This window comes from Cuculus canorus, chromosome 17 (genome assembly GCF_017976375.1).
Source record: "Cuculus canorus isolate bCucCan1 chromosome 17, bCucCan1.pri, whole genome shotgun sequence".
Lineage (NCBI taxonomy): Eukaryota > Metazoa > Chordata > Aves > Cuculiformes > Cuculidae > Cuculus > Cuculus canorus.
Genome location: NC_071417.1, coordinates 15,524,067 through 15,550,723, shown reverse-complemented (window position 1 = coordinate 15,550,723; position 26,657 = coordinate 15,524,067). Strand labels below are relative to the sequence as shown.

General features: G+C 45.0%; 1 protein-coding gene and 1 long non-coding RNA gene across 4 annotated transcripts in view; both read right to left on the bottom strand.

Moving 5' to 3' along the window:
* The window catches only part of MAPK1 (mitogen-activated protein kinase 1), a 31,835-nt gene extending 23,205 nt beyond the window's left edge, over positions 1–8,630 (bottom strand). The window contains exon 1 of one of the 2 annotated variants that reach the window (XM_054082261.1): positions 8,409–8,630. In XM_054082261.1, the coding sequence (XP_053938236.1) occupies positions 8,409–8,551 (143 nt within the window). In that variant the 5' untranslated portion in view covers positions 8,552–8,630. The remainder of the gene's footprint in view (positions 1–8,408) is intronic. The other variant, XM_054082260.1, reaches the window with a different exon arrangement.
* Positions 8,631–10,615: 1,985 nt separating this feature from the next.
* On the bottom strand, positions 10,616–26,168 carry LOC128853929 (uncharacterized). Of its 2 annotated transcripts, none has more exons than XR_008452762.1 (3): positions 24,370–26,168; positions 17,891–18,013; positions 10,616–17,577 (listed from the first exon to the last, which is right to left on the bottom strand). It is a non-coding gene; the product is annotated as an uncharacterized LOC128853929 (long non-coding RNA). The 2 variants fall into 2 exon arrangements; XR_008452761.1 differs by lacking the exon at positions 24,370–26,168 and adding an exon at positions 18,618–24,359.
* Between the last annotated feature and the right edge of the window lie 489 nt (positions 26,169–26,657).

Genomic DNA, 26,657 nt, shown 5'->3' with positions numbered 1-26,657 from the left:
CACACTGAGAGGATTAGGTCTGCATTCCGCATGCAAAACAAAACCACACAACCAAATCACCAGCACTAGTGTGCATCTTGCCACTATCAGAAGTACTAGCTCACAAGACATTTTCACGTGTTCTTTTCCACCTTTTAAAGTCGTGCCACTAGTAAACCCAGCCCTCGACACATCACCAGGTTGTGCTCTGTTCCGACAGGCTGTCAGTGCTAAGACGTGTTGGCTACTGTAACTAAAAGGAAGACATTGCACAAGCATAAAACACAGAAAAATCAATATAAAAGTCAGCCTGAATGTCATTTGGGGCACTGCACCATCCAAATCCCAATAAAATTGGGCAAATTCCAGACTGAAGCAGTTTGAGGAGTATTGATTTGTGGTGCTCAAATGGCTTCAATTTTTACCCAGGACACATCAGCAATAATTGGTGGAGCAAACGGCCTTCCCTCCAATAAGTGAGAAGCAAGGTACTGCAGGGACAGCTGCTGATATAAAGGAAAACTGCAAAATGAAGTAACTGCAAATTATAAACTGTAAGCCTAACTGCAAGTTACTGGTAAAATACCCTCAATACAGAAATTACTTTCTACCATGTAACAAAAACTTTCAGTTGCATTCTAATCACCACAGAGTATTCGCGTATTTTAAGAAAACTCTCTTAAAATACAAAAGAGCTTCAAAGAGAAGAGATTCTCCCTTAACAGAACTTAGGTTGTTGTGATTTTGGGTACAGCTAAACAAGACAGATAGTAAAAACACATGCATAGCTTCGCTAAAACTGGGACTGCCGTGAAGACTCTGCCCATAATAGAACAATATTTCTATTGCAGCCTTTCTACAAGCCATATGAGGTCTGACACAAGAAATACTAAGACTAACACTATAGTTCAGGAACCAAGAGTGGGAGGGGAGAGACAGAGAGATGGTTATAGAGCATGTTCTAACCTGCCACAGCAAGACAAGGCTCAACTCCATTGCTTCACTCAGTATGAGTGGACACGCATTCAAACAGAGACATTTTCTCACCCTTGGTTGGAAAATGTCAGCGTGCAAGAGTGAACACAGAGTTAACATCAAGTTTCTTGTGAAACTGAAAAAAATCTGCAATGGCAACTTCTCAATTATTGACTGAAGAGATTGTGAAGAGATCCCAAAGATCCAGTTGGTGCTCAAACGAAACCATTTGTTGCTGGCAGAAGAAGTGAAAGCAAAACCAATGGAGATCCTCAACAACCTTCTAGAAAATGATTTCTGGAATTGCTTTGAATGTTGGCATCATAGAGAGCTATTTTGAAGGTAATCATAGTTGATTTTCTTAATTTGTTGAATAGAGTTACAGGCACAGTTTCAGGATTTTTGTGCTGGACCTCTGGTACAAACACACACACATAAATGGGTCTTTCACCCATCTCTGAGGGGAACCGGGCCTGGGGCAGCACACAGCAGCCCTAGGTAGGCTTCCCTCCTCCCACCTGCCCAAACGCAGGGCGCAGCTGCCCCTCAGGTAAAGCCAGGCCAGCATAGTCCCTCTGCCAGGAACGCTGGATGCTTCTGCCCTGGGCATTGCCTGGCAGGAACACTCAGAAACAGAAAACAACTCCTGTGCCCCAGTGGAGTCCAAACAATCTCCTCCCACCACACTATGTACCAATAGCTCATCAAGTCTCTGTCAGAATTTAATTCATCTACCTGGTCAGAGCTGATAATGTGAAGTAATGCGTATCTGGCTTTTAGCACGCCTCACAAAAAGAGTTTGTGAATAGCTTCTTTCCACACCCAAAAGCTGTAAAGCAAAGGACAATAAGTTCCCTTCTGAAAAGGTGATTCATTCACAAGCAAACAGCTGTGTTTTATTAAATCACCTCACAATTAATACCATATAGATCACCTGAAAAAAACCATACTTTTCTGCATTATTGATTTAATTTACTTTACAACACAGTAAAAGAGAAGGTATATTCTAAAATATGACTACGGCTCCATATACTTTTTAGCCATTTGGAAATCAAAATCAAACACAACTGAAATGACTTCATAAAAATGCTTAGGATTTGGGGTTCTTTTTCTGACCTTTGAAAAGTTCCTGAAATACCTCACTTTAAATGCAAGAAAAAGCATTTTCTAGACCACCAGAACCACATCCAACTTTACTCATTAGCAGCGCCCGCTCATAGCAATGAAGGCCAACCATGGAGAGGCTGTGTTGCAAAGTGCAGAGCCAGCAGGTCAAGGAAAGGGATTATTGCTGTGGGGCCACATCTGGAACATTGTGTCCAGCTTTCCTCTCCCCAAGAACGGGAGCAAACCCAGCAGAAAACCATCAAGTTGCAGAAGGGGCTGAAGGATGTGACATAGAAGAAAAAAAACTGAGGAAACTGAGTTTGTACATGCTGGGGGAGGGGAGGGAAGAAGGGAGAGCAGAGGGGAAAAGCATCTGATTGCTCTTTTAATTTATCTATTATTTTCAGAGAAAACTGATCCAGCCTCTTCTCAGAGGTAAAAAGTACAAACAACCGGAGGCGATGGTCACAAGTTCTGGCAAGGGAAACTCTCATGTTTTTAAGGGCAAAAGTTTCACTGGGCAATCGGTTTAACACTAGGACCAGAAGCTGCCCAGAGATGTCGTGGAACCTGCATCCCTGGAGACTGTGGAAATACTGAGTGGACAAGTTGAGCAACTTGATCGACTTTTGACATCAGCCCTAGTTTGAGTGGGAGGCTGGACTATGTGACCTCAGAAAATCTCTCTCAACCTACTTTATGCTGTGAAATATTCCACAGCAACATGTCATAAAATATTTTTATTAAATATCAACTTGATTAGTAAATTTCATATTTAAATCACGGCTGAAAGCTATGACAAAGCACCAACATAAAAAAACATTAAAAATTTTATGTTGGACAAGTATCAGTTTTCAGCTCAAGTTGAGCTGTACACCTACTCAGCTGGTAAGCATTAACTCTTCTGTGGGCTGCAGATCCCCTCTCCTAAACGAGGAGCTCACTGAACTAACCACCTGGTGTCCTACAAATACACATTTCTGGTCTCAAGAGTACTAACAAGTCCATCCGTCAAATGGGCAGCTGCCATGTCTCTTTGGGGAACCTGATTTCTCATATTCTCCATCTCTCCCCCAAAGCAGCATATAGGATCACTTCACTCAGAAAAATAACTATTTTTAAGAAACTTGCAGAAACTCCACATCCTTAACACCTTCAGTCTGACCTCAGTGCTGAGGAAGGTCAGTCAAATCTGATGGAAGGCAGGCAACAGGTTCAAGAACCATACACAGGGGTACAGAAGATGGACTCATGCAACCACATACAGCTACCGTGAACATACAAGCCTTAATTCCTTAATAAATCATGCTTAAAAAAAAAAAGTAACAAGTTATCGCTATCTGTTTCTGTGGGCTGGATCACACTATGCTAAGAAAATGCATACTTATTCACAGAATGCAGGTGTCTCTGAGCTGCACTCTTCAGCTGTTAAACCAGCGTCCCGTTACTTTGGGCAGACAGGAGTTCCTATCTCTCCTCTCCCATCAGCCTGCAAGCCAGCTCCAATGGGAACCAAGCACGAGTGGCTGCCAGTCCCATCCTGGTGCCTGCTGCACAGCCTGCCCACTGCCTGTGCCACCCTGGAAGACAGGTAAAGGCAGCTCCAATTGCTCTTTTTGTGCTTCCCCATCAGGTGAAGCAAGTGCTGGAGGCATGAGTGACCAAAGGGAAGGCTCACCCTGTCCCCTCCCCAGCTGACAACCAGCCACAGCCCTGACCCTCACCTCATGAGGGTGGTTTGGGCCAGCTAACTCGTACTCACTGCTTGCACTCCTTGGTGCAGACCAAGACACGCCAGTTGCGGGACACAGCATGTGTCCTGACACCTGGACACAGCATGCATGCCCTGAAAGCCCGTACAAACAGGGACATGAATCCCATCACTTGCTGTCACTAAGAGGGACTCTCTCCAGACCAGCACAATAGTTCACAGAAGAAAAAGCCCAAGCTGTTCCTGAGCCTTGCCACTACGCCATCCTCCCCAAATCGCCCGACCCTCATCTAGGGATGCAAACATCACCTCTTTGTGTAATTCTGGACAGTCTCAAAAGGAGATATTACACAACCACCAACTGCATCAAGCTTTCTATTTTCATCTTCTGCCACAAAATATCTATGCCTTGCAGATCATTTCATTCCTGATTTTGTTTCTGTTTTGAGTCTCTTTAGGTATATACTTCTTGGATCTCCTGTGAAATTATCCAGTCGCTAAAAGCAGGGCTCTTCTGTGAGACAGCAGAAAGGAGCAGAACTTTGGAAAAACTCCTGCCAAACGTTTTAAATGCTCTTTCCAGTATTACTTCCACTTTCATCTACTGACTACCTTAACTTCCAATATCCCTCTTCTCTAGCACATCAGTAACACAAAGATGTCTTTGTAACAGCACAGTCAAATTCAGGCCAAGAAATGCAAGATTTGAGCTTCAAGTTTATTTTCTTCCAATCACACTCGTCTTTATTGTTTATATGTCGCTGTTTGCAGCAGTGATACTACTTCACATTCTCACAAGTCTGATGACAAAAAGGGCTTCCAAAACTCAGAATACAAACCAGAGCATCCCTATCATGTTCCTATTCACCATTTCTGTCCAAATAGATCACTTGTTTTATGCTGTCAAATTATCATCCTTGCCAAATTACCACTGACCAACTGGATGAAGAACAACCCATAATGAAAACTTAAAGCCCAACGCTATCACTTGTGTATCGCTGTTCCAGCATGGTTAAAGCGTGGCCTGTTAAAAGGTTGCTTTTTCTTTTTTGTTCCTGAAACAACAAAACCACCCCACACATTCGGGGCGGAGACAATCTCAAAACCCTCTCACAGCTATTGAGTCTGAAAGGTAGTTCTGAAAGTCTCAGACCGGATCTGAAGGCTGGTCCTTACTGACTGAGGCTGATGATCCCTGATCACTGAACGGAAGGATAAGTCACATAAAGAATATCACACTAAAACCCCTCAAAACAGTTTTTAAGCCAAAGAGAAGGGGAAGAAAAAATAAAAAAACCCCATAACATTTACATATATTTGGGTAAATTAATTCAGAGTGGCAAACAGGACTAAATAATTGCCCGAAGAATGTCCTGCAGTCCTAGAAAGTGCTGAGGATTTTTGCTAAAACTTTGTTTGCACTGCGGTCATCCCCCAGTTTCACATGTGGAAACATTGAAAACAAAAAATAGATCATACAGGGACACGGATAGGGATGCCCACTTATTAGCCATGTCACCCCAGCAACTAGACTCCAGAGTGCAATGCAAGCCTGTATTGCAGGATGAGCATTTTTGGTGGAGTCCAGCTGGGGGACATTAATTAGTGCCTTTTCTGCTTACGAAGCTGAGGAAGTGCAGCAAATAGGCTGCTCTGTTAGATTTGGTTTTACTCAAAACCTGAGTATGCTAAAAATGACTGCACCAGGGAAAACAGTTAAATGCTTTTCAGATCCAGATGAGAGAACATTTGCACAGTCTATGCAGCCAACACCTTCCTCTATTTCCTGTGCTGTTGTGTTTTGTTGGGATCAACATTTCCAAACATTATTCTCTCTGCTGCAAAACCAAAATGGAAGACTGACCATAGCAACGTTATCTTAACAACACTTCATTTGCCCTTTTATTAATAAAAGTGAAAGAATTTTATTGTTTTCCACTCCCCAATCCAGTAATCCAGAAACATAAGAATTAGGAAAAACAAAGGAAAGAGTGAAGGATTTAAAGAGTTAAGTCCCTTGTTTTCTGTACAGCAAACCTTATGACACAATGCATTTGTAAATAAGCAGCATCTCCCAAACCCTACACACGTTAGCTGTGGGTCTAAACAAACCCAATGGAGCCTGCTTTGCTTTCCTTCACTAAAGTGTATGAATTTAGATGGATTTTGCAGTCACAAGAAGCATCTCCATCTGCACACTCAAAGCTTGCCCTCTCCCCACCCCAAGGGAGAAGCCTCTGCAGATCTTCACTGCATTAGCGACCAAAGCAAGATAAGAAACCTACAGCATTAAACTGCACAACCTGCGCGTCTGGTGATTGACAAGTGCTCTTATTTAATCGCAGCAGCTTGTATCTTAGGCACTACAATATATTACAGTTGCTATGGCATTTCACTACAACACTTTCCTTATCAAGTGTACAACATAAACTGAGACTTTGCCCCCTGCCATTTCACACCCATTATTGCTCTTCTGAGAGCACAATGCACCAAGTTTAGTATTTCATATTAATGATTTTGGAGATTTTAAGAGCCAAGTGCATATTTCAACTGAACTGGAGATTTGAATTTTTTGTCAGTCATTTTATACTGCATTCATAGCAGACACAATGTATTAGGTAAAGTTTTCAAACAGAAGATAACCTTACGAAGATTTTGGAGGGGAAACTATATCAGTATGGAACTCACTAACATATCATTTGGAGGGGCTGAAAGTCGCCTCATTTCCCCCGGATCTGCTCACTAGCACAATGATGCCAAAAAAAGGGCATCAGCTGCCATCCCACTGCTTCTGGGCATCTCCGATCAGTGGCAAAATATTTTAGCTTTAACGTGTTGTCTTGGTAAACACACTTCCAACACCCCACTGAGCTACACAGAGCACACATGTTGGAAGTACCACTCCCAAGCACCTTCCTAAAGCAAGTGTGAATTGGCGCAGTTAGTTACCCGCATCAATTTGCTTGCCCTGGACGAGGTGATAAGAGTAAACCGTAAAATCCAGCCTGTACCACCAGCTACAGTTAACAAGCTTTAGGCTGGATATACTGCTGTGATTCCTAGGACTAACAAGGATGGTTAAGCACCAGAGAGAAAAATTAATGCCAATAAAGCTTTCACGAAGTCACCACCCGTAAACCTCACTTAGTGCCCCTGGTTAAAAAACACACCAAGAAACTGAAGCGGTGTTGGAAGAAAGTTGACAAAACAGTAACGAAAAGAAGTTTTTCATCTGCATCCTTTAAATTATTCCAGAAGTAAGAGGGGTTTTAAGCTGTTTTACTAATAGAAGACCAGTAGGAAATTCTAGGTGAGGTCACTGAGCGTGTTGGATCTGCACCACAGTCACAAGCCTCCCATCACGCCAGCTCATCACTCAAAACCCTACCTCACCCTCAGCCTGGCCACTTCACACCTTCAGTGTTTCGGAGTTCATCCACCTCACTCTTTACCACTGATACGAAGCAAAGTGAACCCACGCGATTGCTTCTCAGCAAGACCCGGCAGCGAATCCCACGGTTCAAGAGCTGGCAGCTCCCACCGTTCCCAGGCATGAAAAGCACAAAACCACAGTTCTACCGGTGCCCCGTTCCCAGGAAGGCAGAGACCCACGGTTTTACCAGCCACACACAGCTGGGGAAGCCTTCCCACAGAGCAGGAATCCATAGAAGCACGGGTGAGCGGGTGGGTTGGGTTGGAAAGGACCTTGAAAATCACCCAGTTCCAACCACAGTGCCAGAGGCAGGGACCTTTCCCTCTTCCATCGCTGCAGAGAGAAGCAACCGCAGCGCAAACACGCACCCGCCCCAAGGAAAGGGGGTGAGGCAGCAGTCATCGCCGGGGGGCGGTTGGGGAGGGGGCAGTGAGGCCGCAGGAGACGGGGGGAGCAGAACTGTGCGGGGTAAGCGCGGGATGGCGGGCGGGGGGCTGCGCGGGGCAGGGGGTGGGATGCAAGGGGAGCACGGGGCTGTGCAGTCCGTAGGGAGAGTGGGGCTGCGCGGTGCGGGATGCGGGGGGAGCGCGAGGCTGTGCAGTGCGGGGGGGTGGCGTGGGGTGTGCGGTGCAGGGTGCAATGTGGGATGCGGGGGGGCCGCTGGGCGAGCGTGGGGCTGTGCGGTGCGGGTGGGCGTGGGGCAGGATGCAGGACTACATAGTATGGGGAGAATACGGGGTGGGATACAGGACTATATAGTGCGGGGAGGGTACAGGGCAGGATGCAGGGGGGGATGCGGGACTACATAGTGCCGGGAGGGCACGGGGTGGGATGCGGGGGCGAATACGGGGGGAGGCGCAGGGATGTGCGGTGCGGAATGCAGTCAGAGATGCGGGAGATACACGCATTAGTGCAGTGCGGGGAGGGCGCGGGCAAGACTCATGGGGGAAGCGGGGGGGCTACGCTCTTGGATGCGGGGGGGAGGGACGCGGGAATGTGCAGTGGGGGGTGTGTGCGGTGCGGGATGGGGGGGGCGCGAGGCTATGCAGTGCGGGGAGGGCGCGGTGCGGGATGCAGAGGAGGACGCAGAACGGGAGGGGGGGATGCGGGGCGAGGCGCGGGCATACGCGGTGCGGAATGTGGCGATGGGTGATGCGGGATGGGAGGTCCCCGCGCGGCGGGGAGGGGCCGAGCCGCACTCACCACACCATGCCGTAGGCCCCCTCGCCGATGTAGGACAGGTTGGTGTAACGCGGCCCCACGTCGAACACTTGGCCCCGCACCATCTCCGGGCCCCCGGCGCCCGCAGAGCCGCCCGCAGCCCCGGCCCCCGACACTGCCGCCATGTTGTCCGTGCCGGGCACCGCGGAGACTGCGCGGGGGGGAGGAGGGGGTGGAGGAGGAGGAGAAGGAGGAGGAGGAAGGAAGGGGCGAGACGAGGCTGCGGGAGGAGGAGTCACCGCCCACCCCGCGCTCGGCACTGGCTGCGGCCGCGCGTGCGCACGGGGGCGGGGCCGGCGCGCGCTCGCACGAGGGGCGGAGCCGGCGCGAGAGGGGGCGGGACCGGGGACTGCGGTAACCGCAGCCGCCGGGGAGGGGGCGTGGCCGCGCCCGGAGTCACGTGGGACATGCCGCCGCCATTAGAGGCGTGGAGAGGGGAGAGGCAAATGGAGTCTAGGCAGCGCTGTGACGGCGCTGAGGTGGTGGGGGGTTGTGCTGCCCTTGGCAGCGCGGGGTTCGTGGAGATCCCCTGTCAGTTGTGTCCTGTATGAGTGTAAACAAACGCCAGGTGTGGGGGCTGGTTTCTGTCGCACCGGGCGCCGCTCACGACGGTTTCTTTCTCCGTTCTGTTTTCCTGCAGGGATGGGTTTGCCTAAAATAGGTTTTTGCCCCGTCTGGAATTTCGCATAAGTTGGGTGCAGGGACACAAACACCACTCAGGAATTCTTATCTGACTTTCTCGTGATCTTTGCACAGAATTGGCCCCTGACCTGGAATCCTGCTGTTCCATGCTGTAACGCTGCGGGAGATTGTAGAACAAAGAATAATAATTGAATGGTTTGGGTTGGAAGGGACCTCGAAGCCCATCCAGTTCCAACCACCCGGCTGCCCCAGCCCCATCCAGCCTGATCTTGAACACCTCCAGGGAGGAGGCAGCCACCACTGCTCTGGGCAGCCTGGCCCAGGGTGTCACCACTCCGATCATGATCATGAAGAAATTCGTCCTTATGTTTAGTCTAAATCTGCCCCTCTCCCTTTTTTTACCCATTACCCCTCCTCCTATCACTACAAGCCTTTGTAAACAGTTCCTCCCCAGCTTTCTTGTAGTCCTGTCAGATACTGGAAGGTCACTATAAGGTCTCCCTGCAGGCTTCTCTTCTCCAGGCTGAACAACCCCAACTCTCTAAGCCTGTCCTTTTATGGGAGGTGCTCCAGAGCTCGATCATCTTTGTAGCCTCCTCTGGACCTGTTTCAAAAGCTCCATCCTCTTCTTATGTTGAGTGTTCCAGAACTGGACACAGGACTCCAGATGAGGTCTCACAAGAGAGGAGTAGAGGGGCAGAATCACCTCCCTTGCCCTGCTGGCCATGCTTCTTTTGATGCAGCCCAGGATACAGTTTGCTTCTGGGCTGCAAGCACACATTGCTGGCTCATGTCGAGCTTCTCATCAATCAGCACCTGAGTCCTTCTCTGCAGGGCTGCTCTCAATCACATCATCCCCCATCGTGTATTGAAACCGGGGACTGCCCTGACCCAGGTGTAGGACCTTGCATTTGGCCTTATTGAACCTCACGAGGCTTGTACAGCTGCACTTTTGCAGTTGCATCTTCTGTGCCTTAGAAAATCCAGCCAAACACAGGTCTTCACGCATCTTGGCGTACCTCTGTCTCCATGTTTATGCCCAACCCAGGCTGACAGAAGACCCCCGATGTGGGATCATCTAATACCCCTCCACTATCAAGCTTGTTTCTTTTAAGTAGTTACTAGTTTTGCATTCCTGTGTGTCAGTGCTCAGCCAGGAGCTGTTCCCGGACAATCCAGTTGCTCCCAGGTTCTCAGTGCTTGTATTTGTCCTCTTCTTGCTTTCAAGATTTCTTCTTTCAGCTCTGCTTTCCCTTTCTGTTGGCATTTTTACTGTTGACATCTCTGCTGCTCTGCATTTGTCTTTGCCTCCACAGCATCCCTGCCCATGTACTCTCCGTCTCCCTTCTCCCTACTGCTAGAGAGAGTCACTTCTGGCACGACTTGCTGCCAGCCACCTTCCTTTGCCATCATCCAAACAATTGGTGGTTTCAGTACCTGCATCCAAAGGCTGTACGATCTCCTGATGAGTGTCCTCACATCACCAGAGCACAGGGCTTGCTGTCAGAGCAGAAGTCAGGAAGGAAGGGTTTCTGGTTTTGGCTGTGTGGCCAGTCAGCCTGAGCTCCAGAGGCAGTTCCAGCCAGTCTGATGACACCAGCTGTCACCAGTGAGACCAATGCAATCTAACAGACTCCTCACTACATATAACAGGCATTCAACAATACAGCTTTAGGATTTATGTATTTTAGTGATGCTTCTGATGCATTTATTTTTACTTGTAGATAACGCTTTCTGTGATGTGCTCTTCTGCACTTTAGAAACACAGAGTTGTTTTTCTCAGAAATTTTAGACGGCGGGAAATGTGAATAAATGTTTAAATTTTCTGAAACAAAGTAAATATTATTTAAAAGGTTCTCTTAACTCTAAAAAATGAAATTATGCTTACAGTTCTGATTACATACATAAATAGTTCTGTCATCAGAAAATGCAAAACAAATTATTGTAGTGAATCTAGCTTAAACACAGCCTGTCATAGCAAAAGTTAATTAGAAAACTGGCACGTATCTAGATTATTTTCTACCTTCACCAGGATGAATCTCATCAAAAAGGAAACCAACCAGGCAGACCATGGAGAGACTTATCAGTTCTTTCAGGTGCTATGCTTAAATATATATCTAATCAAATTAAACACAAGTAAGCGGTCAGAAGGCCATGGCGTGCTTTCCTAGCAATTCCCCCTGTGACAGAACTGAGGGTATGTCTTGCAGTGAGGCAGGCAGACCAGGCAGAAGTGTTATCAACTGCTTTTTGCCCCGTTTAAATGCACTGCCATTACCTGCACTTAATGTTTGGTCTGGTACCTTAACAAGGTGACATTAAAGCCTCAGTTCTGGAAAATGTGTTTTAGTTTCATGATCAAAATAAAGGGTTGCGTTGGGGGAGAAGAGCTGACAGTACAAAAGACAGTGGAAAATGACAGCAGGTAATGAGAACCGGGAGGGAAAAAAAAATTTGTTTCAAAAAGAAATAGAAACACTGCTAAAAGTTTTTCCAAACACAAACACAGCGTCTTCGATTTGAAACCTATTTTAGGAAACAGCTAAGCCATACAATTGGTCAGTTTAAATATGCCAAGGTTTGGACTATCTCCATCTTGTCAAGTTTGGGAGTCACATGGATGAGTTCATCCTACAATCAGGGTCTGGAGATTCTCTGTACTGTTACACATATCTACTGCAACTGTTAACTTCATGACCTGTAAATAGGGGTCTCAAAAAGTAAATGTCATCTGCAAAAGGCCCTGCGAGTCCTGGAAACAGCATTATTGGAATTAGGCCGAGGACAAACCCCGTATGGTGTTTATTGGGGGTGGAAGGGATTTCAAATTCTTGTATGAATTTAAAACCAAAGCTACATCTCCTCAAATCTTCGCTATTGTATTACCTGGTGAGGACATGGAAGATGTAGCTTTGTTGGTAGCTGCTGTAGGATTATCACATTTGCCTTTGGAATCCCTCAGCGTGACCCCGAGCCGCCCCATCTTCCCAACAAAATGAAGGCAATTAGGGATATAAAACATTTTTCCCAGCATTATTTAGAAAGACCTCAAGCCTCTGTGCAGGGGTACTGAGAGCGTGAAATAAGACATGTAAGATGTTTTATAACGATATATTTTAACTTCTAAGGCACTCAGGAACCATGGTGATGACTGTGACACAAACTTAAATTGCTTAGATAGGATCTCTAATCCACAGGGTTCAGATCCTAAGATTCATGGAGAGCATCAAACACTCACAACTTGTAGTCAGCACCTACCTGGGTTTGATTTAGAGGGTGACATCCAGCCAAACCCCCTTCAGACTGATTTTCAGTGACACATCAGCCACTGCTTTGACAGTATAAAGTCACCTCCATGAAAATGAGGACCTTTGTGTAATCATACACCATTGGGAAGTTAAAAACAAGCTCTCACCCAAATTGCCAGGCAACTGGTGCCAAAACAAATTTACTTTCTCCCCCCAGTATTTCCCTTTTTCCCCATTCGGCATTCTGACTGACTTTGCAGGAAGCTAACGGTGCCTTATACACCATGGAACTAAAATCATTCAACACATTGCTGTGTTCTGGGCGTGCCAAGGGGAACACAAAAGATTATTATCGGCAGAACTGTACTGTCAGTAACAGCCTTGATCTTGCAGCAGGTATAACTCTGTCACTGTCAGATCCTGTCGTTAGTGTAAAAGATGTATTATCTGTCATGTTCTTGTTTGATTTGCTGTTTACAAACATGGTTTGCAATTTTAAGTTGTTTTTACGTTCCTTAGTTTTGTACAAGTCGATTACAATTATACTCCCAAGTATTTTAATAAGGATCAATTTTAAAGCAATTTGAAAAGATTATTATATAACTGTAACAATTTTAATTAATATACTGGTGTTTTGTTGCTGTCTATATAAAATTAAGTTGCTTTTATGTTTCAGCTGCAGCAGCAGCAGTATCCAGGCACTTCAGTAATGGAAATTTCCCAGCACATTCTGTCTCAGTCAGCTGCAATAAAACCGAGTGATTTCAGTATTGTTGTATGCTTTACTTGTCCTTGGTTATCTGCAGCTTGTATCTTTTGAAAACCAGCTACTCTTCATAAGCTTGCTCCATCTTGCCCAAGACTTAAAGCTCTGTAAACAAGCTGTGGGTGATAAGGGAACGGAGCCGCCAGATAAAAAGTTATTTTACAGGACTGATTAAAACGCCATACGTATAGTCCACATTTATAGAGAACGTTACAGTGACTTGTGAGGATGCCACGGAAGCCCCAGGGTGTGACCACTGTTTTCTTGTGCCAAAGCTTTATGGATTGGAAGGCTACTACATTTTTACAGAAGGATTTAGCTACTGTGTATATCAATCTCTTGATCGCTGTATTTCTGATGCCATTGATTGCTAGGAAGAGACAAGAAAATGCAAAAAAAAGCAGATGAGATTATTACAAAACCTCACAAGCCTAATGATTTACAAGTACTAAAATATGCAGCCTGTTCCCCTCCCTTGTTCTCGGTTCAGCTGTAGACAGGACAAGTGTTGCCTCCAATGGAGGCAGAAGTCTAGAATGTAGAAACAGAATTATTAGGGGTTTACATGGTCCAGATATTACAGTAACTGCCTTTGTAATAATTCTTATAGCTAAAAATTAATGGGTGTTTGTGATGAAGAGCTTGGGTGATGCGAGGGTAGAGGAGAAAGGATGATGAGGGAAAGAATAAAAGAGAAAATAGAAGGAGAGGGAATGTAAAACAAAAGTAATATGGGACAGGTAGAGGGAATGTGCTATGGGAATAGTGGGGTCGTAGTTGGAGGGGCGATACCCAGATCCCATTGCATCTGCCTTGGTGCACATGGAGCACCTGGCAGGCACACAAGTCCCTTCAGGGGGAACTGGTTTGGGGATGGTGTCAGGCCTAAAAAGAGCTCACTAGGACTCACTTTCGCATGATGCTGTTAGCTGGGGTGATGCTCCTCACCAATAAACACCTACCTAATGATTTTTGTGATGATATACTTCCTAGTTGTCTCCTGTCATTATCTGTAATCTAAATGATGGGCAGTGGCCAAACAGAAAAAAGTAACAGGGAAGAAACAGCATACTAACCAGATTGTGAGATTTCCACATACCAGTCTCCAGGGTTCAGCCCACACTGATGTACCATCAAGCGCGGCAGCCTTCAGGAGCGAGGTGGAGGGCACAGCACAGTTATTCTGAGCATAAGGTTCTACATATGAGCTGTCATACTTAGGACTGTCGTACTTGGGACTGCCTTTCCTCCTTTACTGGCCCAGCCCTGACCTTGCTGACACTGAACAGTGACCGCAGAAGGGGGCAATGCCAGCTTTATGGCTGAGACACTTCAAGCACCTGCAGGGAAATCTGCACCTTTGCTATCTGTGCTGTGGGAGGGAAGGAAGGCTGTCAGTCTCTTCTCCTTGCACGCTTTTTCAGCCCACTGACCTGAGAGCCCAGAGTCCCTGCTGCTCTTTTTTTAATAGATATTCCATACATTCCAGACATCCTTTTCTACGGTCAGAATGTGAAATCACCATTCATTTTTAACACAACCATTTCTTTTGCGTTTTTGCCAATCTATAGCAGATAAGAGCTGTGCAGATGAGAGAGGTTTCCTGAAGGAAGTGGTATCACAGTACGTTGAAAAAAAGGCCAAGCTGCTGGGATCCCTGTTGCATTACAGGGGTAATGCAATACCTCCGAGCTTCCTGTTTATCGTGAGAGGTAGTTTTCACCACATCATAAAAATTCCAAGCATTTGTTAATAAACACTCCTACAGAAAAAATAATATCCAAATAGACAACTCCCTGTGGCATCTGTCGTGATAAACTAAAGGAGGTTTCCATTATATATATCAGGAGACTGTTTGCACGAGAGAAGCAGATTTTGAGGGCCCCACGCGCCTCCTGCTGAAGCCCACGTTGCCCCTCTTGTTAGGTCACCGGACACCTCGCACGTGATTTTTCTTATATGTAAATATGAAGATGTTTGAATGAGCAAATGTGATTTTTACCATCAGCATTTGTCACTTTTTTTAAACAACGTGGGCATACAGAGAACAAACATCTGCAGAATCACAGCCCAAAGCCCTGGATGAAAACAGAAACAGTAAAGATTTGCTTCGCACAGCAATAACCTGCCAGCGTGGAGGTACCTCATCAAATACACAAATTGTGCAGATGTTCAGAGCAGCGCTGCCTCGCTGTGTGGCCTTTCCTGCTTGACAGCTTTGTTGTTTCAATTAATTCTTCTGGATAAGTTGACCTCGCCTGGAAGCACAGAGCTGGGGAGCAGAAGGGTGCCAGTTTTTCAACACCAGCAACGTTGATGGTGCAATTTGCACCCCCAGATAAGACCTCTGGCAAGGAAATGCAGATAGAATCATAGAATCAAATGATATATATTCTATATATCAAATGATTCTATTCTATCAAATGATTGAGACCAGTTCAGGATGTTCTTGTGATCACGGCTAGGACTTGTGTTGTGGCTGACAGGCACATGGGGTGGAGGTCGGGGAGGAAATCCAAGGTTTCTGCCATTCTATAGGGAGTAAGCATTTTGATAGCTAATTCTGCAACAACAAGGCAAAAGCAGGCCTTGTGTCTCATAAAGCTTCACCACTGAAGGAAGATTCTTAAGTTCAGAACAAGCTAGAAGGCTTATCTGTTTGTTCAACTTTGGGGAATGAATTGGAAGATCTGAGCTGCAGTTCTGTGTGGTCACCCTGCTGCATGGAAATTCAAGATGTGTTACAACCGCATACGATTCTTACTACTTTAAATGGCTAGAATATTGTAAGCTGTGCCACATAGTGTTATCATTTGAACCAGGGGAAGGATTAGCTTCAGAAAGATGTTCCCCCTGGCCACTTGCACTAGATTTAGCTAAACTGAATTAATAATTAAGCCATTTGTAGCTTTTTGGATTTTGAAAGTTTGAAGGATGAGAAAATGATGTGGCTCACATTATCGTTTTCATACCTATCATGCAGGGGTTATTACTCCAGATACGCAGAGCCTGACAATAAGAGATGCGTTTTTTAACTGCAATACATCCAGTGTAATCAAGTGCTGCATTTATCTCGCTGCATTACCAAGTCTCTGGGTTTTGTACAAGTGACACAAATTGTGGCGAGGATCTATCAGCATCCTGCATCTCTACTAACTTTTCCGTATGATGTCTCATTTCCCGCTGAGGATAACAGAGCTGAACTGAATCCCTGGCCTAGCAATCCTGAGAGGAAGATCAACAACAATGAAAAGTGTGTTTGACTATTACAGTAAAGGCTGCTTTAAAAAATAATCTAACAATTGCGAGAGAGAATACCGCCGTTTTTGAAGGATGTGGCAAAATATCTGTAGGCTGATGCCCTGTGTCTGGTTTTACAGGTGCCATTAGTGGTGGTAGGGTAAGATTAACTCATTGTACTCTGCCAAAGAGTAAGTGTGGGAGAGCAGACAGCAGATGTCCTGCCACTTAGGCCTGTGTCTTGCACACCAGACCATGGTATGGAAATGTCTGTGGATATTTAATTGTTATTCAACTACAATTTGCCTGGATTTATGAGGCTGGGAAGTGCATATGCTGCAGTGAGAAACAAGCATTTATTAGCACAGTAGCTGTGCCAACCTTTCCTGCAGAGAGGCAGAGTACCCCCCCCCATCTATAGAAAGTGGATTAAAAGGGGGCAGTATACCACTTGTGCCGCATTTACCTTTGTGTAGTGCAGCTGGATTAATGCCAATGTACGGATACATTTCCATCATGAACTCTCAACAGCTTTTCTGGTGCTTGTCACAGATAATAAAAATGCAGCAGTTCTTCTCTTATCAAATCCCAGTTTGGAGAAATGTATACCTAAATAAGGGACATAAACAGGACTCCCAATGTATACCTAAATAAGGGACATAAACAGGACTCCCCATTCAGGAACAGCTACATGGATACACAAGAATAAACGCTTTAAGAGCTAGATTAGGCAGATGGGAGCATTGCTCTGTATTCAAGCATTTTTCCGGTGCTTGCTGCAGCAGCTTTCTGTGGTCACTTTGCATATGTCCTCTTTCCTCCTCAGTTCCTCTTCCACTGCTCTTACCCATGACAACATACTCCTGGGCTCCTGCAGTTCCCTTTACTCCCTTCTCTGCCATGTGAGAAGTCACCAGTGAGGTCTTCACCAGTTCCGTCACTCTCCCTGCTCAGGCTGTGTTCCTCACAATACCCAGAGCAGCAGTGGGAGGTCAGGAGCGGGACAGCAGCAAGGCATCCCCCAGCACTGCCCGAAGCTGTAGCAGAAACTTGACATCTGTGTCTCTCCCACTCATCAGAGCTCCAGCCTCCATTCTGAAGTGTCCTTCAGATACCATCAGTCCATTAGGGTTGGCTCAACTGCTATACGATATCACTCCCTAAGTCTAGCTTCATCTGAGATTTGAGTGCACTGCTGAGAAGCCTTCTGACACTTTTTTTGCTTTTGCCATCCTTTGCTGCACGTTTCTCTGTTCTGGAAAAAATGTAGGAAAAAAATAACCATGAGGGCAGTTTTATAGTGACTTCCTTATCGCCTCCTTTCTCCTCATCCTCTTTCTCTCCTGTTTCTGAAATTAACCCTCCCAAAATCTTTCTGCTGTAATTCTCTGTGCTCCTGGTGACCTTGTCCTACCACCTCATGAGCAGCTGGAAATGCACTCCTGATCCAGGGTCTTTTTCCTCACAAACACACTGCACAAGCAAGATGAATGCAGGCCTCCTTCCTCAGGACAAGCGTGCAAAAAAAAAAAGTATTACACAATCCACAAGACATGCGCATTACTCACCAAAACAATCCTGGGTATCCTATTTCTGCAGCCCTGTATTCTCGGTGCTTGTTCCTTTCCAGCACCATCCCGACATACTGTAGTCAGGACTCAGTAACAATTGTGTCCAGATAAACCTAAAACCTGCAAGGGAAGGGAATTTTTAGCACAGCTAGAGTAGTGAGCAGAGGCACCTTTCTAAAGAAGCTTTCCAAATGGAATCCATTGCTAACTGCTGTTCATTGCTCTATTTTTATTGCACACACATTAGGATGTGCATGTTATCTGATAAATCAAGACACAAGAAGCAAATAAATGTCTTTATATTGCAAGAAGAAAAACAACCCACCTTTCTAGAAATACTGTAGAAACATTCATATCCTCTGTTTCTGTCTTTTATAAAAGGCAGGCTGTGTCTTACTATCATCAAGGAAGAAGTAAACAAATGTAATTTAATCAGTTCTGTCTTTCGTTGATTTGCATCAGCAAGAATAAAAGACAAAGGCAGAATGGAAAACAGTACCTTTGTGCAAAAAGTTTGAATGCACAAAATCCTTCTTTCTCCAGCTGTCAAACATTAAAAAATGCTATGCATACCAGTAATAATAAAAGTGTCAAACAACTGACCACAATGGGAATCACAATGCTTCGTTAAAGGCTCTAGAGCAGAGTGGAAAAGCTTCCAGCCATTCATTAAACGGAGCTAAATGCTAAGGTACTTTCAGAAAGTATCAGAAGATGCTTTTACCTGGTCTAGTCTGGCAGATGGATATCGCCTCGCCTATATCAGCCCGGTCCAGGGCTCACAGGGCTTCTGCAGCGCCAGCCGTGGGTGCCATTTGCTCCCCTGAGACCATGGCATCCCTCAACAAACCAGAAGAGGTGAACATCCTTTCCAGTGACCAGGTCTTTATCCCACGTGGTCCAGGGATATAATCAATTATTTTGTATTTATACATGTGATTATCTATTATTTGGAGAACCTAAACTATTTGTTCAGCTGACAGGCGATGTTGTGATAAGGGATTTCAGCAGACAGGATATTTATAGACCTTTTATCTCTATGTACAATCAGAACTATAACGTCAAACAATACCCCGAATGAAGGGTTGTTTCAGTTCAACTTTTCTCTGTTGTTGCTTTTCGTTTTTTTCTCCCTGTCTGGTTGCTGCCTAAAACTTGGCAGTGAGGGGAAAAAAGGGAATGTGACTCACATCGACAACTTCATTTGCTGTAAGAGGCCTCAATAATTGCTTTAACCCACTTACACGAAAGCTACACCTCCTCTTCTCTCTTCCTCCACTCTTTGATAGACAGAGGCCACATTTGTAACCAGAGCAGCCTGGCTGATGGCAGAGGTCGGCTATCACTGCTGAAGTAACCAGGCCTCTTTCTTTTCACTTTTCTTCTTCTGGATTCAGGTTAACCCCTCACATGAACTTAAAGCAGCTTCAGTTTAAGGGTCAGCTTCCTGCCAGGGAGTTCTCATGAGCTTAATAAGCAGGGTTTTCCAAAAGACGTGCAGCTTGAACACGGCAGGGTTGAAGTGGCTGCTCCCATGACACATACTAGCTTGGCAGCCAGCACTGCAGCTCCAGGACAAAGCTACTGAGCAGACACACAATTCTCGCCTTTTCTTATGGGATGGGGGCAGGGGATGGTAAATAGGAACAGGAGAGTCACAGATGCCTATGAAGCACTCTACCAAAATATATTTTCATTTTTAATTACATAATCAACATAACGAGAGCGGCATTCATAGTGAGGGGGCGGAACAGATGGCAAAGACTTAGTTTTCAGCAAGATAGTAATTAACAACAACTCTGGTTTCTGGTAGAAAAGGGCAGGGGGGGGCAGTTCTGCTCTAGTAGGGTTAAGATAGGTTCTTACTACATAGGACAAAACTTGGTTTTCAAACACAGAATTCTGATCTTTATATATATTCTTTCCAAGCACCCCTGTTGAAATTCCCAGGATACTCTCTAAAACACAACATCCTACATGCAAAGCCTTCTTAAAAATCAACAGAAATTTGGGTCCTAGCAGGAGTTCAGGGTTCTCCTTGCAAACACTTATGAATGCTCTATGGACACAAAAATACAAAAAGAGGAAAGAAAGAGGGGTTAATGCGATTAAATGAGAGGGCTTTGTGCAACTTAGACTACGGGTGAGGCTTGGGTAATATAGAGAAGTTTCATAGAGATAGGGTTAAAGTTAAAGTTTGCTTAGATGGTCTACATGAAGTTCTCTCACTTCTTTTGTCCGTACCACACACTTGGACTTAACATCTTCAGCGCGTTGATGCAGCTGAGTTGGAAAGAGCTATCCCAAGGGGGACTGAAGAAGCAAGTAGCCACAAAAGATATTTATTAAAGCCACAGGCAGATCATACATCGCCTAGACACAGTGAACAGGGGAATAGCACATGCAGCCAAAAATCTAGTCTCTGTTCTTCATCTGAGAAGCTGGCAGGAGAGCCAGGGGCTTGAACAGCCCACAACCCCCAGCTCTTCCCTCCCTGCACTGCCAGGTGACCTGAGATTGCTTTTTCCTGCTTAGCATTCAACATTGCTTTTTCCTGCTTAGCATTCCCCGTCTGTGTCTCTCCAGAGCCACACACCCAAGTGCTGCAGAGGGCTGTGGGCCACATTCCTCCGGGGATTACATCCGTCCCCAGCAGGAGAGAGGGAAGGATGGAGGCCAAAAGGGATGGGTGAATAGCAGGAAGGGAGGAGCTGGGGGAGGGAGAGGAAGGAGCTGTGCTGGAGAGAACATCAGGATGAGCACAGGCAGGAGCTGGAAGACAGCACTGCAGAGAAGGGAGAGGGAAAGCAGTCATACACTATAACGATATTACATAAAAGAGGGCAACAGGGTATCTAGCTTGATCCGCTGTGGAGCTTGGAAAAGAACCCATTATTCCCACATCTCATCACTCATCCCTGTACTGCCAGCAAATATCTAAACAGCTGACAAGAAGCATCTCTGCCCATTCTAGTGGCACGCACATCTAGAAAGGATGCGTTTCCATTACTCCCACTTACTCTGTGCAGGCAGTAGAGGGTTGTGGGTCTGTGCTGGAAGCTGAAAATCACACCCTACCCATTACCTAGGGGGACTGAGTGATACGACTACAGATGATTTTTTATTTTCTTTCGGTGTGTGCATATTAAAAACAGTCAGGATAAGTTAAAAATTACATACCAAGAATATTGCATTGTAAAGTCCAACCCCAAGAAATAATGTCTCTGAGCCATAAGAAAGCACATCCTGACATGGTTACACTGAGCATAAGTAACCTGCAGAATTGTACAGGATGGATCGGGGCCTCCATTGGTTTGTGTTAGGCCAGATACAGGGCACAGAAAGAACTCAGTATCTTGCACACATCAGATGGCAGAGATCTCTGCAGGATGGTTTTCAGAAGTGCCAGCTATCACCGAAGCTGTGCTGAGGAGGCGCAAAGCAGAGGAAAGAAAAGAACACAAACCATTTATATTCTGCTTAGCCTGTCCTCCTTTCACAGGGGTTAAGAGAGTGATGTAAGAATCAACAAAACTGCATTTGTTTTACAGCTACTTTTCGGGGAAGATAAAAGGGTAGCTAAAAAACCTTTGCAGATATTACCTTTAAAAAATACAATCAACAGAACGCAAAGTTAACTTTTCAAGCAAAAATGAAAAGAAAACAACCAGCAGATGCACAGACAAGCACTGACTTTAGCGGAGCTCCGAGGCTGAATTTGGCTTGAAGTCTGTGAAGTACTTTCAAAGCAGGAACATACTGCATACAAATGAGCGTTAAATAATCTGTGTCATTAAGAGAGCTCTAAGCAGCTCATCTGGACTTTGAAAAAAGCTAATGTAAATGTACATTGTTTAAATAGCATTAGGGACAGCCATTAAGTAGCATTAAGACATCCACAGTATCGACAATTAGTGCAGTACTAAGAGACTCATCCTTCTTTTCCAGGTTGTTTTCTTTATTGCTTTGTAGAATTTCTTATACACAAGCTTTAGAGCACACCAGAGCTCAGCAATTCCTGTAGGAATACCCACTGAAGAACTATACAATTACTTCTTTTTCATATCCTATCTTTTAATTTTAGTTTTAGGGAAATGTAGTCCTGTTTGTTTGGTCTAGATACCATAGGCAATTTAAAGCCCAAGGTCTTATCAAAGAAACAAAGACACAAGAAGGGAAATCAATTTAGCCAGGGCTATGCAGAAGGACACAGTGTAATGGAATAGACTACAGAGGCTGGATGCCCAGTTTCCTGGTTTGACCATTTCACTCAATCAGCTCTAGGCAGAGCTGCTGTCGTGTAGGACTACGATAAGCTATAGCCTCATGCCACATCTGAAATGCTTAAGAACATGTTTCAGAAGTCGCAGAGACAATACACAACAGGTCAAGTGAAGAACACAAGTCATGCAAAGAATCAAAGGTACAGTGTGGCTTAATATGGTTGAAGGTGTTGAAGTGCCAGAGCTGCAGGAGTTGAGGAGTGATGGAATACCGAGAGCTAAATATATGCAGCAAAGTGCATAGGGGGAGGCAGGGGCAGAGAGCAGCCCACAGGCAGTTGAAGTTGAGCTGGAAGGAATCTTTAATGAAGGCAGAAATCATTCTGGGTGACTCAGAATATTGGTATTCACAAAGAGAATTGAGAACAGGGAAAAATAAATAAAGCTGAAAGCAAAACCCAAAGGCTAAATCCCTCTCAATACCCAGAATGCTGATATAATCTGAGCAACCAAACAACAAGTCCTTGTGAAAACCTCTCTCCGGCTACTTCCTGCCCACCAGCCTCACCACATGGCGGGCAATGGCTGCAAACAGCTCAAACTACAGAGCTTTCCCGGCTGCTGTTGTACTGACACCAGTTTTCGTGCAAAACACAGCCCTGGTGATCTCTCCTCCACATCCCCAGCCCATGGCTTCCTTGTGACATCTCAAGAAGCATATTGTGTAACTCCACAAGCTTCCCTTGAGCAGCTCAGCTCAGTTTTCATTAGCTGCCAGCTTTTGTACATGTCACAGGCACGCACATCCATCGCTGACAGAATCAAAGTTGCAGCAGTTTTATTTACGAGTGGATTGATGCTTGCCAGCTTCCGGATCCTGCTGCCATCAGCCCAAAATTGTGTGCAGGCAGCATTTAGCTAAAACCCCCAAGTTCTACAAGTTTTACAGTGAAGACTGAAAACTAGCTTAGTTTCAAGTCTTTATACAAGTGTGATGACTTTTTGCTTCTCTCTTTAAATTTTTCATTAAAGAACAGTAAAAGACATTACAGTGAAATATATTGGAACTGAGATCAGTAAGACTGAAGAACAGGAAAGACTTCCTGACAGTGAGGTCTATTAGTCAACGGAGCAGTCTCCCAAAGGAGGCACTGGGAGCACAAGAATTGCTTTAGCAGCGCCAGGATTAAGTGCTCCAAGCAATGCGGCCAGCTCCTCAAGGACTGCCATGTGACACGCGGCCTTCAGCAACGCAGGATGCCTGCCATTAGCCTGCTAATGCACATCCTGGCTCAGCTGATGGCTGTTTGGGAAGAGCTCCCTGAGTTAAAATTTCATCAACAAGAAAATATCAGAAGACAATTTTCTAATGGTAGGGGCAGGCCTTTGCAACACATCTTCCCATTAGAAAAGATGATTATTAGTACGGGGAAGAAGTGAATAGTTCTCGTTAGTATTTTTATTAGGATTTATTCATTAGCCTTTCCTTAAACTACTTCAAAGTAAAAAATAGCTAATTGCTTGGATCCCCTCCATCTCTTTTACCCTGCAGAAATGAGCCACTCCCCAATCTCATGGTAGTATTACCAAATAAATAAAATGTAAAAGCCACCAGTTAGAAAGGGGCTTATGACCAAGAATAGAGATCCACGATTTCTTTACCTCAGAAAGCAAACAAAACCAAGACACGAATTGAGATGCTAAAATTAAGGCAAGAAATAGCCTTATGAATATTTCCAGGAGGAAGAGCATGAAGGGGAAAAACTAGGTTAAACTATTTCGCAAAGGTTTTAATGTCAGTCCAAAACCAAGCACTTGAAATGCTCTCATCTGCTAGTTAGAATGCACTACACTGTGTAGCAGGAATATTGTTTCAATGGTTCAGTCCCTCACTTCCAAATACGCTGTATTTAGAGTTTAAATGTAGCCTTAACAGAGTGTCTGGTGTTTGACGTTTACATTAGTATCCTTAGCAGTCACCAGTACCGGTTTTAGATCTGCAGGAGGAAGGTCTGCCCATATACAAGTTGATATTTCTAACATTCTGAAGGGATGAAAATTCACTGAAGGGTAGGAGAGAGGATGACTTTGTGTCTATAAAAGTAGACTCACCAATGCCAGAACAAAGCTTGCCTACACAGTTGGATTTGACCTTTGCCTCAACTGCAATGAACTGTCTCCTCAGAAAGAGAGGGGACTGGAGGCAACTGATACCTGGGGGTCTCTTGAGAGCCAGCACTAAGAACACGGTACCTTTAAAGAGCAGCAACATTTGACCAGTTAAGTCTGTCAGGGAAAACTCTTGACACGCGTCCACGCTTCCCCCCGTGCCGGTCATTCCAGCTGCTGGAACGGTTGTGTGGAATTAGCTGCATCAACAGAAAGCAATTGGGTGAAATATCTGATGTCAGCAGCCCAACTTGCATTACCTGTGCCTGTCTGTAACCCAACAATTAGATCCATCATTAGCAGCTTGGCTTAATTATAACTTAGAATTTCTTCAAGCACAGACTTTGCATAAGATTTTAAATTACTATAATTAATTATACAGAAAGCCTGAAGTGTCTTCTGCCCCACTGTTAAAATTGTTTTTCTTTCCCCGTACTGACACCAGAACTTGGGTTTGTGAAGTAACTGGGCTGTAGACTAAAGGGAAGGCAGCTCCTATAAACGCCAGAGAATTACAGAATTGTAGAATGGTTTGGGTTGGAAGGGGTGTTAAAACTCATCCAGTTCCACCCCCCTGCCATGGGCAGGGACACCTCCCACTGGATCAGGCTGCCCCATCCGCCATGGCCTTGAACACCTCCAGGGATGGGGCAGCCATGACTTCCCTGGGCAACCTGGGCCAGAGCCTCCCCACCTTCATAGTAAAACATTTCTTCCTAATATCTAATTTAAATCTCCCCTCTTTCAACTTAAAACCGTTCCCCCTCATCCTATGCCTGCATTCCCTGATAAAGAGCCCTTCCCCAGCTTTCCTTTTATGAAAACGCAAAAATACCTTTTATAGGTTATATAATGAGAAACAGGGCTTCATATTTATTTAATCTCAACTAAGTGATGCAAAAAAACCATTAATCTAACCTATGCTTGTTTAGTCCTGCTCTTTACATGAATGACTTCTTTCCTGCCTCCCAGGAAAGGGAGCCCAAAGATTCTTTGCTTTCTCCCCAGATCACTGCTGTGGGCTGGGATTGGACATCAGTGCTAGGCAGCTGTGCCCCAGCTTGAACTGCAATAGGGAAAAAGCAAAACACAGAATTAGTGGCAGAAACACTGTCTCTTCTTAAAAGATATAGGGAAAGCAGGAAGGTATTATCATGCAAAGGAACTTTTCCCACTCAGCTTTTCAGTGCCTGCCTGCCAGGTGAAAATGTTATGGGAGGACACAGGGTGTCGAGGGCTCTTTTGAACGGTTTGATGCATGGGCAGGAACACCATCTTTTGCCATTGCTTTCGTTTGTCTTTGGCCAAAGGCAAGCGGAGCCCTCTAGAGGCAGGAGCACAAGGCCCTGACGGAGCACTTGGACACCCACGGAACAATTTGCTTTTTCCACAGAGAGCCTCTTTCACCTTCCCTGGGGATGGGAGAGTGTCCTGTCATGTTCGAGGGCTCAGAAGACATAGCTCCACACAGAAAAATCAGGCTGGGCAGAAGGAGGTCCCCAGGCTCTCCCCTGGGCTTACTGTACAGCTCAGAATACAACTTGGAAAGTAAGGACTCTCTTCTATTGTTTGTGCAGTCTTTTCCAGGGAAAACAGAATACTGCCGACTGCAGTCCTGTAGTTGGCCAGGCCCACCACAACATAGCTAGATTTTTTTTCTTCTAGGCTATGCAAAAGACTTGGTTTTGCCTTACTCTACGCCTCAAGTATGCAGTGAACTCTTGTATGAAATGAGCAGGTTTACATTTGTCAAGGCATGTTCAAAATATTTCTTTCGAAGAGCTACTTCTATTTGAAGACTAGATAACAGCTGGACTATTTAAACATATAAATATTTTCTCATTCTAATGAGAACTTAACATTCTTTCCAAACAGCTCAAAATAACAACATGAGAATGTGGCAAACCCAAACTTCAAAACATTTTAACTCTAGTAAAGGAAAAAACAAAAACCCAAATGCAAGTATCAAAAAGCATCGAACAAGATATTAAGGATTAGCTGTAGTACCACAGGTGAGAGATTTTGTTGGATATCCAACCCAGAAAAAGGTCAAGAACAGCTTAACACTTCGAAAAAGCAAGTTTTTTTTAAATTTGGGATGTTGACTGCACAACATCTGCAGTTACATATGCAAAACTGCATTATCAGTTCGGTGAAACAGGTAAATACCCTTTACAGTCTCTACATATAATTTACAAGTGACTTTCTGCGGGGCATATTCAAGGTTATGCTTGTTTTCTTAAAAAAAAAAAATTAAATTAGAGACAGTAACATGAAAGCTTGTAACCTACATTAGTGCTACTTAAATAGCAAACCCTACCTAGATGCAGTTGAAGTTTTGTCTGGCCCTCACCAAAGAGCAGAGGTGTGCA